General features: G+C 39.1%; 1 protein-coding gene across 7 annotated transcripts in view; it reads left to right on the top strand.

Annotated features, from left to right (window-relative positions):
• Jak2 (Janus kinase 2) overlaps window positions 1-13,439 on the top strand; it is a 61,293-nt gene that overhangs the window by 30,325 nt on the left and 17,529 nt on the right. For 4 of the 7 annotated variants that reach the window (NM_008413.4, NM_001048177.3, XM_011247155.3 and 1 more), the window contains 8 exons: window positions 190-511; window positions 1,415-1,534; window positions 2,710-2,867; window positions 4,174-4,285; window positions 5,774-5,960; window positions 6,547-6,674; window positions 9,040-9,174; window positions 12,729-12,816. In NM_008413.4, coding sequence (NP_032439.2) covers window positions 190-511; window positions 1,415-1,534; window positions 2,710-2,867; window positions 4,174-4,285; window positions 5,774-5,960; window positions 6,547-6,674; window positions 9,040-9,174; window positions 12,729-12,816 — 1,250 coding nt within the window. Of the gene's footprint in view, window positions 1-189; window positions 512-1,414; window positions 1,535-2,709; window positions 2,868-4,173; window positions 4,286-5,773; window positions 5,961-6,546; window positions 6,675-9,039; window positions 9,175-9,418; window positions 11,746-12,728; window positions 12,817-13,439 lie in introns of those variants that run through there. The other 3 variants (XM_006526715.4, XM_017318068.2, XM_006526713.4) reach the window with 3 other exon arrangements.

Raw genomic sequence — 13,439 nt, forward strand, 5'->3', positions numbered from 1 at the left:
TTGGGAAGAAAATTAATAGGTCATAAACTGTGTTGTCACCAAGAGAATGCCTATCAAATGAGAATGCCCATCAAATGAGAATTTTTTCTTGCATATATATCAGATGGTAGTTATGTTGAACCCGCTTATTGTGGGAAAAGGCAGGAACTAATCTCCTGAATTTGTTTGCTGTGTACTTGTTGTTTCTAGCTACAAGACATTCTTACCAAAGTGCGTTCGAGCGAAGATCCAAGACTATCACATTTTAACCCGGAAGCGAATCAGGTACAGATTTCGCAGATTCATTCAGCAATTCAGTCAATGTAAAGCCACTGCCAGGAACCTAAAACTTAAGTATCTTATAAACCTGGAAACCCTGCAGTCTGCCTTCTACACAGAACAGTTTGAAGTAAAAGAATCTGCAAGAGGTCCTTCAGGTGAGGAGATTTTTGCAACCATTATAATAACTGGAAACGGTGGAATTCAGTGGTCAAGAGGGAAACATAAGGAAAGTGAGACACTGACAGAACAGGTAATCCTAATGATACATTCTTGCTCTTTCTTCTTTATGTAGAATGCCCATAAAAGCAAAGTAAATGTGGTTATTTGAGTAAAGTCTTGCCATTCTCTGCTGGTAGAAGTTTTATTTATGTAAAAATGTAACTATAGTTTGTATCACAATGTTCTTAAATGTTTTGTTAATTTTTGTGGCAAAATAATTAGTAATGACTTTCTTCCAGTTTCAGAGAAAGATTGAATTCTTTAAGTAATTTAAAGTTAACATTGTTTCCTTTACTCTTTAACTTCTGAAATTTAAGTACAATCATAAGACTAATTGATTTTGATAATATAATTAATTCTATTATATTTGCATTGGAACACTGAAACTGTTCACATGTATCATTCGTATATGATTTCAGCAATTTAGTATTATATTAATTTTTAAAATAGTTAATAATTCTCTACTTTTCTGACAATCATTCTTTTTAATATTAACTGGGTTAAGTTCTGTATCACACTGTCATACTTTAATGCTCTCACTTTTTTTAGTATGTTTTTTTTTAAGATTTATTTATTTTATATATGTAAGTACACTGTCACTCTATTCAGACACACCAGAAGAGGGCATCTGATCCCATTACAGATGGTTGTGAGCCACCATGTGGTTGCTGGGAATTGAACTCAGGACCTCTGGAAGAACAAGCAGCCAGTGCTCTTAATCGCTGAGCCCTCTCTCCAGCCCCTAGTGCTCTCATTTTGAAGTCAATACAAGAAACATAAACTTCGTCTTCAGGTTCAATATTTAGGAGAAGTAATCTCATCCGATGCCTATACATTGTTGTCAGTGTCCCTTTAGAGAACTTTAAGTGGCTATCAGCACCTTCTTAAGCTTCGTTTGATGTCACTGTGCCTTCCTAAATGTTCTTGATTACAGGACGTACAGTTATATTGTGATTTCCCTGATATTATTGATGTCAGTATTAAGCAAGCAAACCAGGAATGCTCAAATGAAAGTAGAATTGTAACTGTCCATAAACAAGATGGTAAAGTTTTGGTAAGTTTGTATTATACATTAGTAATGTTTCCATTTTAGAAATTTTCAGAAGTACAATAGAGTCTTAGTATCAAAGTTACTTAAGTATTTTGATTATAGCCGTAAGTATGCTCTAAAGAGTGCCAGCCCAGCAAACCCTTTATTGTATGCAATCTGGGAACTAGAGGAAAGGCAGGAGGATGCATCCTTCTCTGATGCGTGAGTCATCACTTCTCTGATGTCCACTCCGCTGGTGTTCAGAGTCCCATGTTTGTCTGGTTTTCCCATGTGTATCAACTGGAGTATCTGTTGGCCTTCTCTTGGAGACTGTGCAATTTAGAAATTAATTTGGAATTTCTGTGCTTGTTTTGTTTTTGTTTTTCACGAGACAGGGTCTCACTATGTGGCTTTGGTTGTCCTGTAAACCAGACTGGCCTTGAATTCACAGAGATCTCCCTCCCAAGTGCTGGGCTTAAAGGCATATGCCATTGTGCCCACTTTAGGAGATATTTTTATATTTTTATAATCTTGAATTTCCTTATCCAAGAACATAATTCATTTTCTGTGTATGCAGATAATGTGTTACATTGTACAAGAGTATTTTGAAACTTTTAACAATCATTTTCAATTTTTTGGTTAAGTTTAATTCAACATAGGGCATTTTTCTTGCTGCTATAAATAGGGCTTTTTTAAAAAGCATTCAATTACATTGATTATTTTGATAAATGGAAAATAAGTACTTTTTAAGTATGTGTGCTTTTCTATTAGATAAAGTGACACATTTTTGATTATATGTTCATATGTATATATTTTAATAAAAAAAAATCTCAGCATACTTCCATATCCTAACACATGTAGTTTAGTCTGAGCAGTATATAAAAATAAATGTTTGTATTTATAATTAATCTCAACTTTTATGTATGTATTAGATTCTGACTAACTCTCTCAGGGTCATTGAAGTGTATAGTTATGAATGGTTAGTGACTAACTGGGAAGGTGAGCTAAGCCTGTGTTTGGGAGGGTCTTACATATCAGATAGAAGGATTTGTTAAATCATGCTAGGGAACTAACTGGAAGTTATACAAAATATTTGAACAATTTAGAGGAAATTAACCAGAATAGAGTATAGAGAATTTCCAACATTAGAATTTAATTGGTTTTTTAATTCCATGGTTTTCTTTTTCTTTTCTGATTAGGAGATAGAACTTAGCTCATTAAAAGAAGCCTTGTCATTCGTGTCATTAATTGACGGGTATTACAGACTAACTGCGGATGCGCACCATTACCTCTGCAAAGAGGTGGCTCCCCCAGCTGTGCTCGAGAACATACACAGCAACTGCCACGGCCCAATATCGTGAGTAATGCCACATTTCACAGGACAGTTCTAGGAGCTGGCTGGTAGGTTAGCATAAGGACTGTGGAAGTCCGAATTCCAGGCACTCCAGTACAAGACTGAACATAGCCGATCTAACAGATGAGACAGTCAGGCACATCCCGAGAGCTTCAGGCCAGACAGACAGCTGAGTGCTGCTGGCTCAGTGAGAGACCTTTCCTCAAAGCAACAAGACAGTTGTAAGGAAGACATTGACACGCTGTCCTGGTCACCAGAGTACATTTTTCAGAGGGAAATGTTCTACAAAGTGTGCTTAATACCCATGTTTCTAGGTCAGTACTGTGCAGGGGAACTTTACACAGTGCCGAAAAGGTTCACTGTTTGGACATTCTAATTAAATATAGTCTGGATTTATACTTAATTGTATTTTCATTTCTTTACCTTTCAATACCCAAGGCTACGAATTACTGTTCTAGTTTGCTTTCTGTTGCTGAGCAGAAGCAACATGAAGAGAAACGGCCTTTTAATTGGCTCACAGTCCAGGTCACAGTCCATCATAGAGGGTGCCAGAGCAGGAGCTCAAACAAGAACCGAGGCAGAAACCACGCAAACCCTGCTTCCTTTCTCACTCTCCTTGTTTATGGGCAGCCTGCCTAAGGAAAGCATCGTAGGCAGCACCCTCCCACATCCCTTAACAGTCAAGATAATCCCCCAGACGCGGCCACAGGCCAGTCTAATCTGAGCAGTCTTTCAGTTGAGACTCCCTGTTTCCAGGTGGCTCTTGGCTGTTCTCAGCAGGGCAGGGACCTTATGACCACCCAGCACCTTTGCAGGCCTCCTATTGTTGTGTAAATTACATCCTGCTCTCCAGTGCTGCGTCTTTGAAATTTATGCACATACTAATTCTTTTGGCACATAGGACATTTTTGGACTGGTATTTTCCAGTCACTGCAGATCTTCGGTTAGATTTGATACTGTTGTAAATATAGAAAGATGATTTTGTATTAGTATTTCTGGGATAGAAGAGACATGAGAGATTTTATGGGAGTATATTTTTTAAATTATTCAATTTGTAAAAAGCAGAACATCAAAATGAATGAATTTTCCTCGTGGCTTTATTGTTTCGTAGTGTCTTAAAATAATATAATTATTCCTTGAATTGGTTTGAACTCACTACAAAATAACTCGATACACTTATTTCTCTTGAAAACAAATTTTGTAGCTATATATAGTAGGGAGTGTTCTGAGGCGTGATTTTTATTTGGTTGCTGTGGCTGTCAGTCACATGTGCAAGCTGCCATTCATATGATTTCTCCTTGACTTGTAGAATGGATTTTGCCATTAGCAAACTAAAGAAGGCGGGTAACCAGACTGGACTATATGTGCTACGATGCAGCCCTAAGGACTTCAACAAATACTTTCTGACCTTTGCTGTTGAGGTTAGTAGGTCACATTTATTAATAGCAACATGTTGTGTAATCTGTCTTTCTCCGTCAAGAAGTATTTTATTTTTAATATTAAGAATTATAGTTCTTGAGATGGTAATTGGCATAGTCATACTTGGCATATCTTAAAATGTCATAAAATAAATAATTCATAAAGTTAATGTAAATACATAAATAACTATAATGCCTTTGTTTTTGACGTTTATTTTATTTTTTGATGTTTGAGTATTAGCCATGTGTCAAGTGGTTATTTCGTTAAGTATACTCAAGTCTACTTACAACAACCAAAAATATTTACCAAATCGTTTAGAGGAAAATAAGTGACAAGAACATTTCCTGATTCTAGAATAGGTTACTAACTGCGACATTCAGAGCACCAGGGACATGATTGCATATAAGAGTGCACTGGACACTCACTGTTAAATGCACGTGAATTTGGATCTCATCGAAGATTGTTTATCCATATTTATCTTTAAAATATATGCAGCTACATGCTCTAAATCTTGAGAGGATTTGTAGCAACATCTAGATTTATTTTATAAAAATATAGAAGGTAAAGATGTTATTCAATTATTTCCTAAAAGCACCTACGTAGCACTCAGCACATGTAGTGAAGGAACTGAGTATAAGGGCAGCAGGTGTATGTACCTCGTCCCTTCACCATTACATAACTTACTCACCATGCTCAAATGTTTGTCAATCACTGGGCCTAATAGGTGTGATGAGAAATTAGAGAATGTATGATAGAAACCTATGTTTCAAAAATCTGTTGGAAAACAAAAATTTTAAAGTATACTTAACATACTCAGTTAAGCTTTGTGATTAGTATAGGCAGAAATAGACAATATTGGAAAATATAGTATTTATTCAGAAAGATGTTTTAAAATATAGAAGCCATGCAATTGCCTTGAGGCATTAAAAGTAATTTTATAAATTGCTCCAGGCTGGAGGAATACAGTAATAAAGCAGGTCAAATTATTAAGATAAATGAAGTAGTTCATTGTTTATTACATTAAGACAAATGTTTTTAAGATAGAACTAAACAACGTCATAGTAGAGATAATTACAAAGATAGAATAGTATAGAATGCAATGCATAGTCTTTGCTTGTGGAGCAGAGTCAGTCCTGTTAGGGAGGGCCTCACCAGTAAAGTATGTTATCACTGCAGTGAGCTAAGGGATGGATACAGTCACATCAGGGTGTGTGCTGATGGGCAGAATAGAGGTGGGGGAAGCGGTGAACTCGCGAAGGTCCATATGCTGCACCAGCGCTAGACAAGGGACGCTGTTACACTTGAAATCAGTTACTGAGCTCTTTTGTAGGATGTGGCACTGATCGAACGCCTTCCAGAGGCACTGCCTAAGGATTTATAGCTTCATCATCGAAATATTCTGTTGGCTGTTTTTTGATAGCCCCTTTGGCTGAAGAATCTGCATAATTATCATTGTGATTTCTCTTCTTCTTATAATTAAACTTATGTAGCGAGAAAATGTCATTGAATATAAACACTGTTTGATTACGAAGAATGAGAATGGAGAATACAACCTCAGCGGGACTAAGAGGAACTTCAGTAACCTTAAGGACCTTTTGAATTGCTACCAGATGGAAACTGTGCGCTCAGACAGTATCATCTTCCAGTTTACCAAATGCTGCCCCCCAAAGCCAAAAGGTAGCAACAACTCTCCAGTTACTCTAGTCCTAGTCTGCACGTAGTGGGCAGTGATTTGAAAAGAAGTAGGCAAAAGGCAGGGCTGTGTGAGAGCAAGTTGATCTTTCTCTTGTGCTTTTTGGTACATGTAGCCTGAGCGTGCGTGACTGGAAGCGCCTTTCTAAGGTGTTCTAAAGATAATTGCTTCGAACTTGTCAGCCATTTGCTTATGAAACTTCCTAACTCTACTGCCAAATTCCTGCATGTTATATCTTTCATATATGTTTTTAGGATTTTTAATGTTTCTTGTTTTTAAAATGAAATTGCAAGATTGTAAATCTCTTTTTAAAATAATTTCTTTAAAATTCCCAGAAAATAAATTCTGCTAAGAAGTGATTGTAAGTTTGAATGTGTGTGTTAGCTAGTAAGAATATTTCCACCAGAGTTGAATAGTAAAGTTCCTAGTATAACTAAGCAGCCATTGAGAGATTCTAAGACACAGAGCACACTCATGTCACTTATCTGGAGAGGTCATAGTTTTGCTGTGCTTTGCTTATATGCAGACCTACCCACATATGAAACAGATACGTTGTGTTTTTTCCCCCAGATAAATCAAACCTTCTCGTCTTCAGAACAAATGGTATTTCTGATGTTCAGATCTCACCAACATTACAGAGGCATAATAATGTGAATCAAATGGTGTTTCACAAAATCAGGAATGAAGATTTAATATTTGTAAGCCAATCTTGATAATTGGGTGGTTTCTTTTTTTTTTTGTCCCTTTAAAGCAGTGTCTTTTAAAATTTCTTAGTTGATAATTAGATTCATGTTATAGTTGAAATTTTATTATAATTTGCATTTCAAAATTTATCATTTATAAAATTCATAAATGTTAGGAAATATGCCAGTCTTACAGCATAAATTAGCAGAATTAATAATAGAGTTATGGTCTCTTTTCAGAAGTTTAAAAATATTCCTTTGGGAAATTTAAAAGCTAAAATAACCTGTCTTAGTTCCCATGTATGCAAGCGAGTAAGGGGAATTCTGTGGATTGTCTTTAAGGACTTGAAAACAAAATAGTCTGTAGGTGACGGCTTGACTAGTGTGTGGTGTGAGAGGGCATGTCTTTGTATCATAGAGGTTAGAGTGAGAAGCATTACAAAGAAAGGGCTGATCCTAGGTTTGTCCGAGGGCGCGACTTAGAAGTGAGATTTATCTCGGAATAGAGCTGGAACCTACAAGAGTGTGCATCTAGTGTATAGAGAGTGAAGTGTCTGCCTACTCGCAAGAGGAAAAACATTAATCTTGTCTGTTTCAATTGATTTAGTGAAAAGAAGAAGAGGAGTTTATAAGCTGTTGCGTGTAGGCTTTGTTAGATCCCTTACACGATCTGAGAAACACTAAGCCAGTACGTTGAAGACGGTGCCATAGACGCTTGGAGAAGCACATGCAGAGCTTTTGGAAAGCCCACTCGGGTCTAGGAACATAGTTCCAGCCCTTGGGGGAGAAGCAGACATATGAACAGCTTTAGGACATCCTTGGCTCCATATGGAGTTGAGGGCGATTCTGGACTATATGAGGCCTTTCCTCAAAAACAAAACAAAATAAAAAACAAACAACAACCAAAAAGGAAAGAGAGAAAGAGAGATGTTTCCTTAACTCACATTTTCCAGGATTCCCATAGATAAACCACTCCAAAAATAAGCTTTTAATTAAAAAAATTAAAACATACAGGGAAGCCACCCAAAATTAAGTAGAGGTCATCAAACCAAACATTAAACTTAAACTTCTAGTAATTTTATATAATTTTCAAGTATAGACCATAAAATGTAGGTATCTTTAAAGAGGGCTTGAAAAACAGCAAAATGAAAACATTTAAGGTGTGTAACTTAAAGACAGAATTCCAGGAAAGAAGGAATAGTTGTGTAAAAACCTACTGTTGTACTTGCCGCTTAGTAGACAGTGTAGAAAGCAGGTTCCTTTCCCGCCCCTGACCTGAGACTGAGGGAATTGGAAAGCAACCGTGGTGTAGCTCAGCGATAGATAGGGGTTGTCTAGTGTGTACAAAGTTCCAACTTTAGCCACAGCATCTCAAATGTAACAGCAAACCCCAGAATTTTTAAATGAAGCATATTGGCTTATGCCTGCCACGCGTGTGCTCAGGAGACTGAGGTAGGGAGATAGTACACTGGAGGCTGGCTTGGGGTTCAATAGTGAATTCCCCAGCCTCAGCCTGAGAAACAGTCCACACAAGGGAGATGGAGAAGGACAGAGGGAGAGGGACAGAGACAGAGAGAGTGGGTGGAACTAGAGAGGGGAGGAACTGCAGAATGCGAGGGCATTGCTTTTCAGGTGTGACAGAAGCAGAGAGCAGCCGGGGAAGTTGACAGTTGAAGTGCTGTGTGGTGGAGCAGCTTCAGGATGCAGGCCTTCAGCAGTTATTCTGGGCAGATTCATGATAAATGCTAGTACTCAGAGTGGTGGTGGTAGATGGTCATCTAGTTTATTTCAGGCTTTGGTACGTCCATGTATTTACTCACTTATTAATCAAAGCAGTTCTACAGGACATTCACATTATTCCTCATTATGTGAAGAGTTCAAGGCCAGCCTGGGCCACACAGGAAAAAGAAAGAGAGATGTGGGAGAGGGAGGAACGGGGCAGTGAGGACAGCCCAAGTAGCAGAAGCACACAGGGATTCATTCTGTAGCCTTCTGAAGGGCAGCTGGTGAGTGGTCAGAGACAAATCGGGCTCCTGCCTCCACACTGTCCTGCCTTTGTACCATATGAGGAGGACAGCCTAGGAAGGACCATGTGTCATCAAATTTAGGTAAAGGCTGACTCGTTAAGGAGTGCAATAGTTGTAGCCATTGAAGGAGTCATGAAAGTACAGTAGTCAAAACATATTTTATTAATCCTTGGTTTTAATTATTACTTAAGGAAGAAGAGTAGAGAATTTCGAACCTCAAATTTAGGTTCAGTTTTAAAATATTTATCCTTTTAAAAAACATTTTTGTCATTGAATATGTTTCCTATTCTCTAATTCCTTACTTCATCCATCTTTGTTCACTTCCCACTTTCCTTTTTTTTTTTCTTTTAAAGAATGAAAGTCTTGGCCAAGGTACTTTTACAAAAATTTTTAAAGGTGTAAGAAGAGAAGTTGGAGATTATGGTCAACTGCACAAAACGGAAGTTCTTTTGAAAGTCCTAGATAAAGCACATAGGAACTATTCAGAGGTGTGTACGTTGGTTGGATCCTTCACGTGGCTTTTTACACTCTGCAAGTGTATGTATTCATAAGCACATTAGATGCATGTGAGACTTCAAAATTATACAATTGTATGCTTTCATTGCATATATCAATTATGCATAAGATAGGTTTCATTATGATCCATTTACACACACACACACAATATATTTCGAGCGTTTAGTCTGTTACCTTCTCATGTCTCCCTCCCAGTGATCCTCTTTCTCATTCCAGCTAACGTCTGTTCTGCTGTTTCATCTTTGAGTGACCTGGTGAGCTTTATTCGGGTTGCTTACGTGAGTGTGGGTGACGGTTGATTTACAGGGATATGCTCGCCTTACCATTAAAGCAGTGTGTCTCCATCCCCTGACAACCAGTACACTCCTTAGGGCGTGGTAGTCACGTGAGCTCCTCCTCCCTCCACGGAAGGAAGAGTGTTGAGAGGCCTCGTCTTGTGTATACATGGCCAGGTAAACACAGCTGCTTTAAGTTCACGAGTGCACCACCCATGTGAAGCCCAGAGTGCTTGTTCATACCACCCTTCCTCCGGCGGGCACACGATTTCTCCTACAGTGGTCCTTGTAGGGCATATATATTACTTACTTTCCCATTGCCGTGGTAAACACTGCAACCAAAAGCAAATTATAAAGGTGTTTATTTTCACCTGCAATTCCAAAAGGATAAGAGTTCATCATAACAGAGCAGGCGTGACCTGGTGACAGGAGGAACAGCAGTGAGAACTGGAAGTGTGAAGCAATGGTAGCCTTCCAAGACCATCCTCCATGAGCTCCCTCCTCTAGCATCATCTCCCCAAAGCACCAGCAACAAAACCTAAGTGTTTGGATACGTAACCATATAGGGGACATTGCTTACTCAGTCACAGTGGGTGATCTACATGTCTTATTTATGGCTGGAATTTGAGTCACTTAATCTCAGTACTTGGACAAGCTATCAGTCTCTGAGGTCACTGCTGACCACTGCAGAAAGAAGCTAGTTAGGACCAAGGCTGACGGCAACGCTGGTTTGTGCGCAGAGACCGTTGTGTTCGGGGCAGTGGGATGGAGAGCCCGTGCTCATGTGACCGACAGCAGCAGTAGCTGCACTGCTCAGGCCTACGACCTCCCCAGTCACAAACTGGGCCAGCTTTACGGTTCCAGACCTGAATTACTCCAGCAAAGCAGGTCTCAAATCTAACTAAAACGCAACCTGTCAAAAGACCTGTCACCATCGAGCTGTTAGGGGCATCCTGTCTGGCTGATTGCTGTGTACAGGAGCCATAGCTGCGTACAGGAAGACTGTTTGTGACAGTTTTGACCTAGCAACTAGCCCCGCGAGGGCTGCAGACCAGGGAGGAAGCTTCCAGCCCAGTTCTGCATGATTTATTTATGTCCTGTGACTCAGATGTGTGGCATCTTCAGCAACAGGCTCTTACAGTCTAGCCTGGTGCACAATCAGTAGCCATGGTAATTGTGTGTATCGTCTTGAGGGCCTCAGGCCTCACTGGTCAACCATGTGTAAGGAGGTATCCCACCCCTGGTGCTAGGATTACCACTTCCCAACCCATGGCTTCTGGGAACAGCTTTATCTATAGTACAAGATCCCTCTGTCCAGACTCCTGTGGTTTTTAGTTTAGTTTTGGTTAGCTTACAGATACCTGATTTACTTACGGATTTTCACACATTAGTTTTTCTTGACTGTCCCCTCCCCTTCCGGCCCCTCCTCCCCTCCATCTTTCAGTCTTTTCATTTCTAGCCTTCCCTTCTACTTTTAAATCTATACATTCTGTTACCCCCTCTTGCCTCTCATGAGCTCTTTGCTTATATTTAGACTCTATACATACATGTACATTCACATGCATAACAATTAGAAGGTAGGGTTCATACAAAAGAGAACATGTGGTATTTATTTCTTTGAGCCAAACTGAGTTACCTCACTTAATACTGGTTTTTTTTTCCAGTTCTGTCTGTTTTCTTTCAAATGAAATGATTTTCTTTTCTTTATGACTAAATGATATGTCATTGTGTATATGTATTTTCATTATCCAGTTGTCAGTTAATGGGCCTTGAGGCTGATTCCATTTCCTTGCTGTTGTGAATATAGCAACAATATGTATGGATGTGTAGGGATCTCTATAGTAGGGTACACAGTCCTTCGGGTTTAAGCTCAGAAGCAGTATAGCCGGTCACGTGGAAGTTCTGTCTTTAGGCGTTATGTGTGGAGTTTATGTAGGTGTGTGTGCTAGAGATCAATACTGGGTGTCTTTATTCCTCTCCACCTTACTTGTTTTAGAATGTATTTATTCTATACATAATTTCATGCATATATAATGCACTTGGTTAGAGTGCTGTTGAGGGCACCCGACTCGATTCTATAAAATATCTATAAAATAGAATATTGCCCTCAGCAGCAGTCGCTATCCAGAAATGACCCTCAGTGAGAAGAGAGCAGTCCTCAGACTGTAAACCGTCTCCCCACAAGCACTAATCACTTTAAGAAGTAAAGGAGCACTGACAGTCTGTATGTGTGGAGCATTAGTTGTCATGGGTATGTGGAAGGAAAAAGGAAAACCCACCCTGGACTCCTGGGTGGCGCTGGGGGAGGAGGAACTTAAAATGGGAATGGAGAGTGAAGAGGAGCGGAGAGCACTTCTGGCAAAGGGCAGACTGCAGGAGAGTGCTAAAGTGATGACGAAAGGGTCTGTGTCCCAGGAGGCTGAGTGTGCATCTGCACAGCAAAGCAGACCAGCTTCTTTGAGAGAAAAAGAGTAAAAGAAAGGAGTGAGGAAAAATATTCCTGCAGAGCAGGGACAAGCTGGCCTGCTGATGATATTGGGTATTAAACAAAGATGGTTAGCAGAGAAAGGCCTGGATGGGAATACACAGAGTGGAAACTGACTGGCCAGGCACTTCATCCCCTTTTCAGCTCCTGTCAAAATTGTGCCTTCTTTTTTTTAGAGGAGCATCGATGACTACATGATGAGGAGACTACAGAACATTTGAGAATTTTATTTTTTCTATAAATTTTATCCTTAGGGTTTATTTAGTTATTTCTTTTTAATTTCTTTATTTTTTACTTTATGTCATGGTTGTTTTGCATGTATGTATGTCTGTGTACCATATACGTGCATAGTGTCTGTGGAAGTCAGAAGAGGGTATAGGATCCTTTGAAACTAGAGTTACAAAGCAGTGGTTAATGGCCCTGTGGGTGCCAGGAGCCATCTTTCCAGCCTAAAATTAGTAGAATTTTTAAAATAACATTAATGCATTACTTGCTTTCAGTGTTGTGTTATAGGTATAGTTAAATCTTTACTTATACTGAGGCTACTCCCTTTAAATGTAGCTACTTGAGCCTTACAGACTCTCCACGGTCTCATCTACGGAAGAATAAGCTTGGAGAGCACCAAACTAAAAATTCCCCATTGTCCAGCCGAGAGTAGGACACACGCTGGTTCTCTTAAGTCAGGGGTATCTTTCTGAGTTCTGTACTTACAGACTCTTTGGACAGACATTCCTTCACGTTTCTTGTCTCCCTTTGCCCCCTCTAGTCTTTCTTCGAAGCAGCAAGCATGATGAGTCAGCTTTCTCACAAGCATTTGGTTTTGAATTATGGTGTCTGTGTCTGTGGAGAGGAGAGTAAGTAAAGCCAGCTGCTTGTCTTTGTCAATGTCATAGCCTGTCTCAGAATCCTTCTCATTTAGGGCTACAATAGGTGTCAGCAAAACCTTGGAATTACAGATGTTGTTGAACTTGAAAGCACTGTGGGACTGTTCAGTTATATCTTGTAAAACAAAGGAACTGGTGTTTAAAGCTAAAATGTAGAATAGAGTTAATATGTCTTACTAAAGCCCAGGTGATGGATGAGGATTACAGTAAACAAATACAAGCTTTTGTGTGCACATAGCAATACAGATTATGGGTGACTCGTGTAACCCTGGAGCAACTGGTCCTTTCAGTACTAACTGATTTGGAGTTATGAAAACAAAGCATATATGAATTATTAATGAAACTAAAGTGACTGAATATTGGCACTAGGTAGGTTCCCCAGTTATGCTGGAGTATGTATATTTACACTATATAATAAGTAGCATGTTATATATAAAATTATATGTTAGGTATACATTGTTTAGCATCTTACCTCTTACTGTTGTGAATAAGCCAAAAACAAAAGTACAATAAAGTGTTTATTGTTTCCCTGATGTTAGTACAGTTTGTTTAATTTGATTTATTTGCCTGTTGTATCCACAAGTAACCTAAGT

This window comes from Mus musculus, chromosome 19, assembly GCF_000001635.26.
Source record: "Mus musculus strain C57BL/6J chromosome 19, GRCm38.p6 C57BL/6J".
Lineage (NCBI taxonomy): Eukaryota > Metazoa > Chordata > Mammalia > Rodentia > Muridae > Mus > Mus musculus.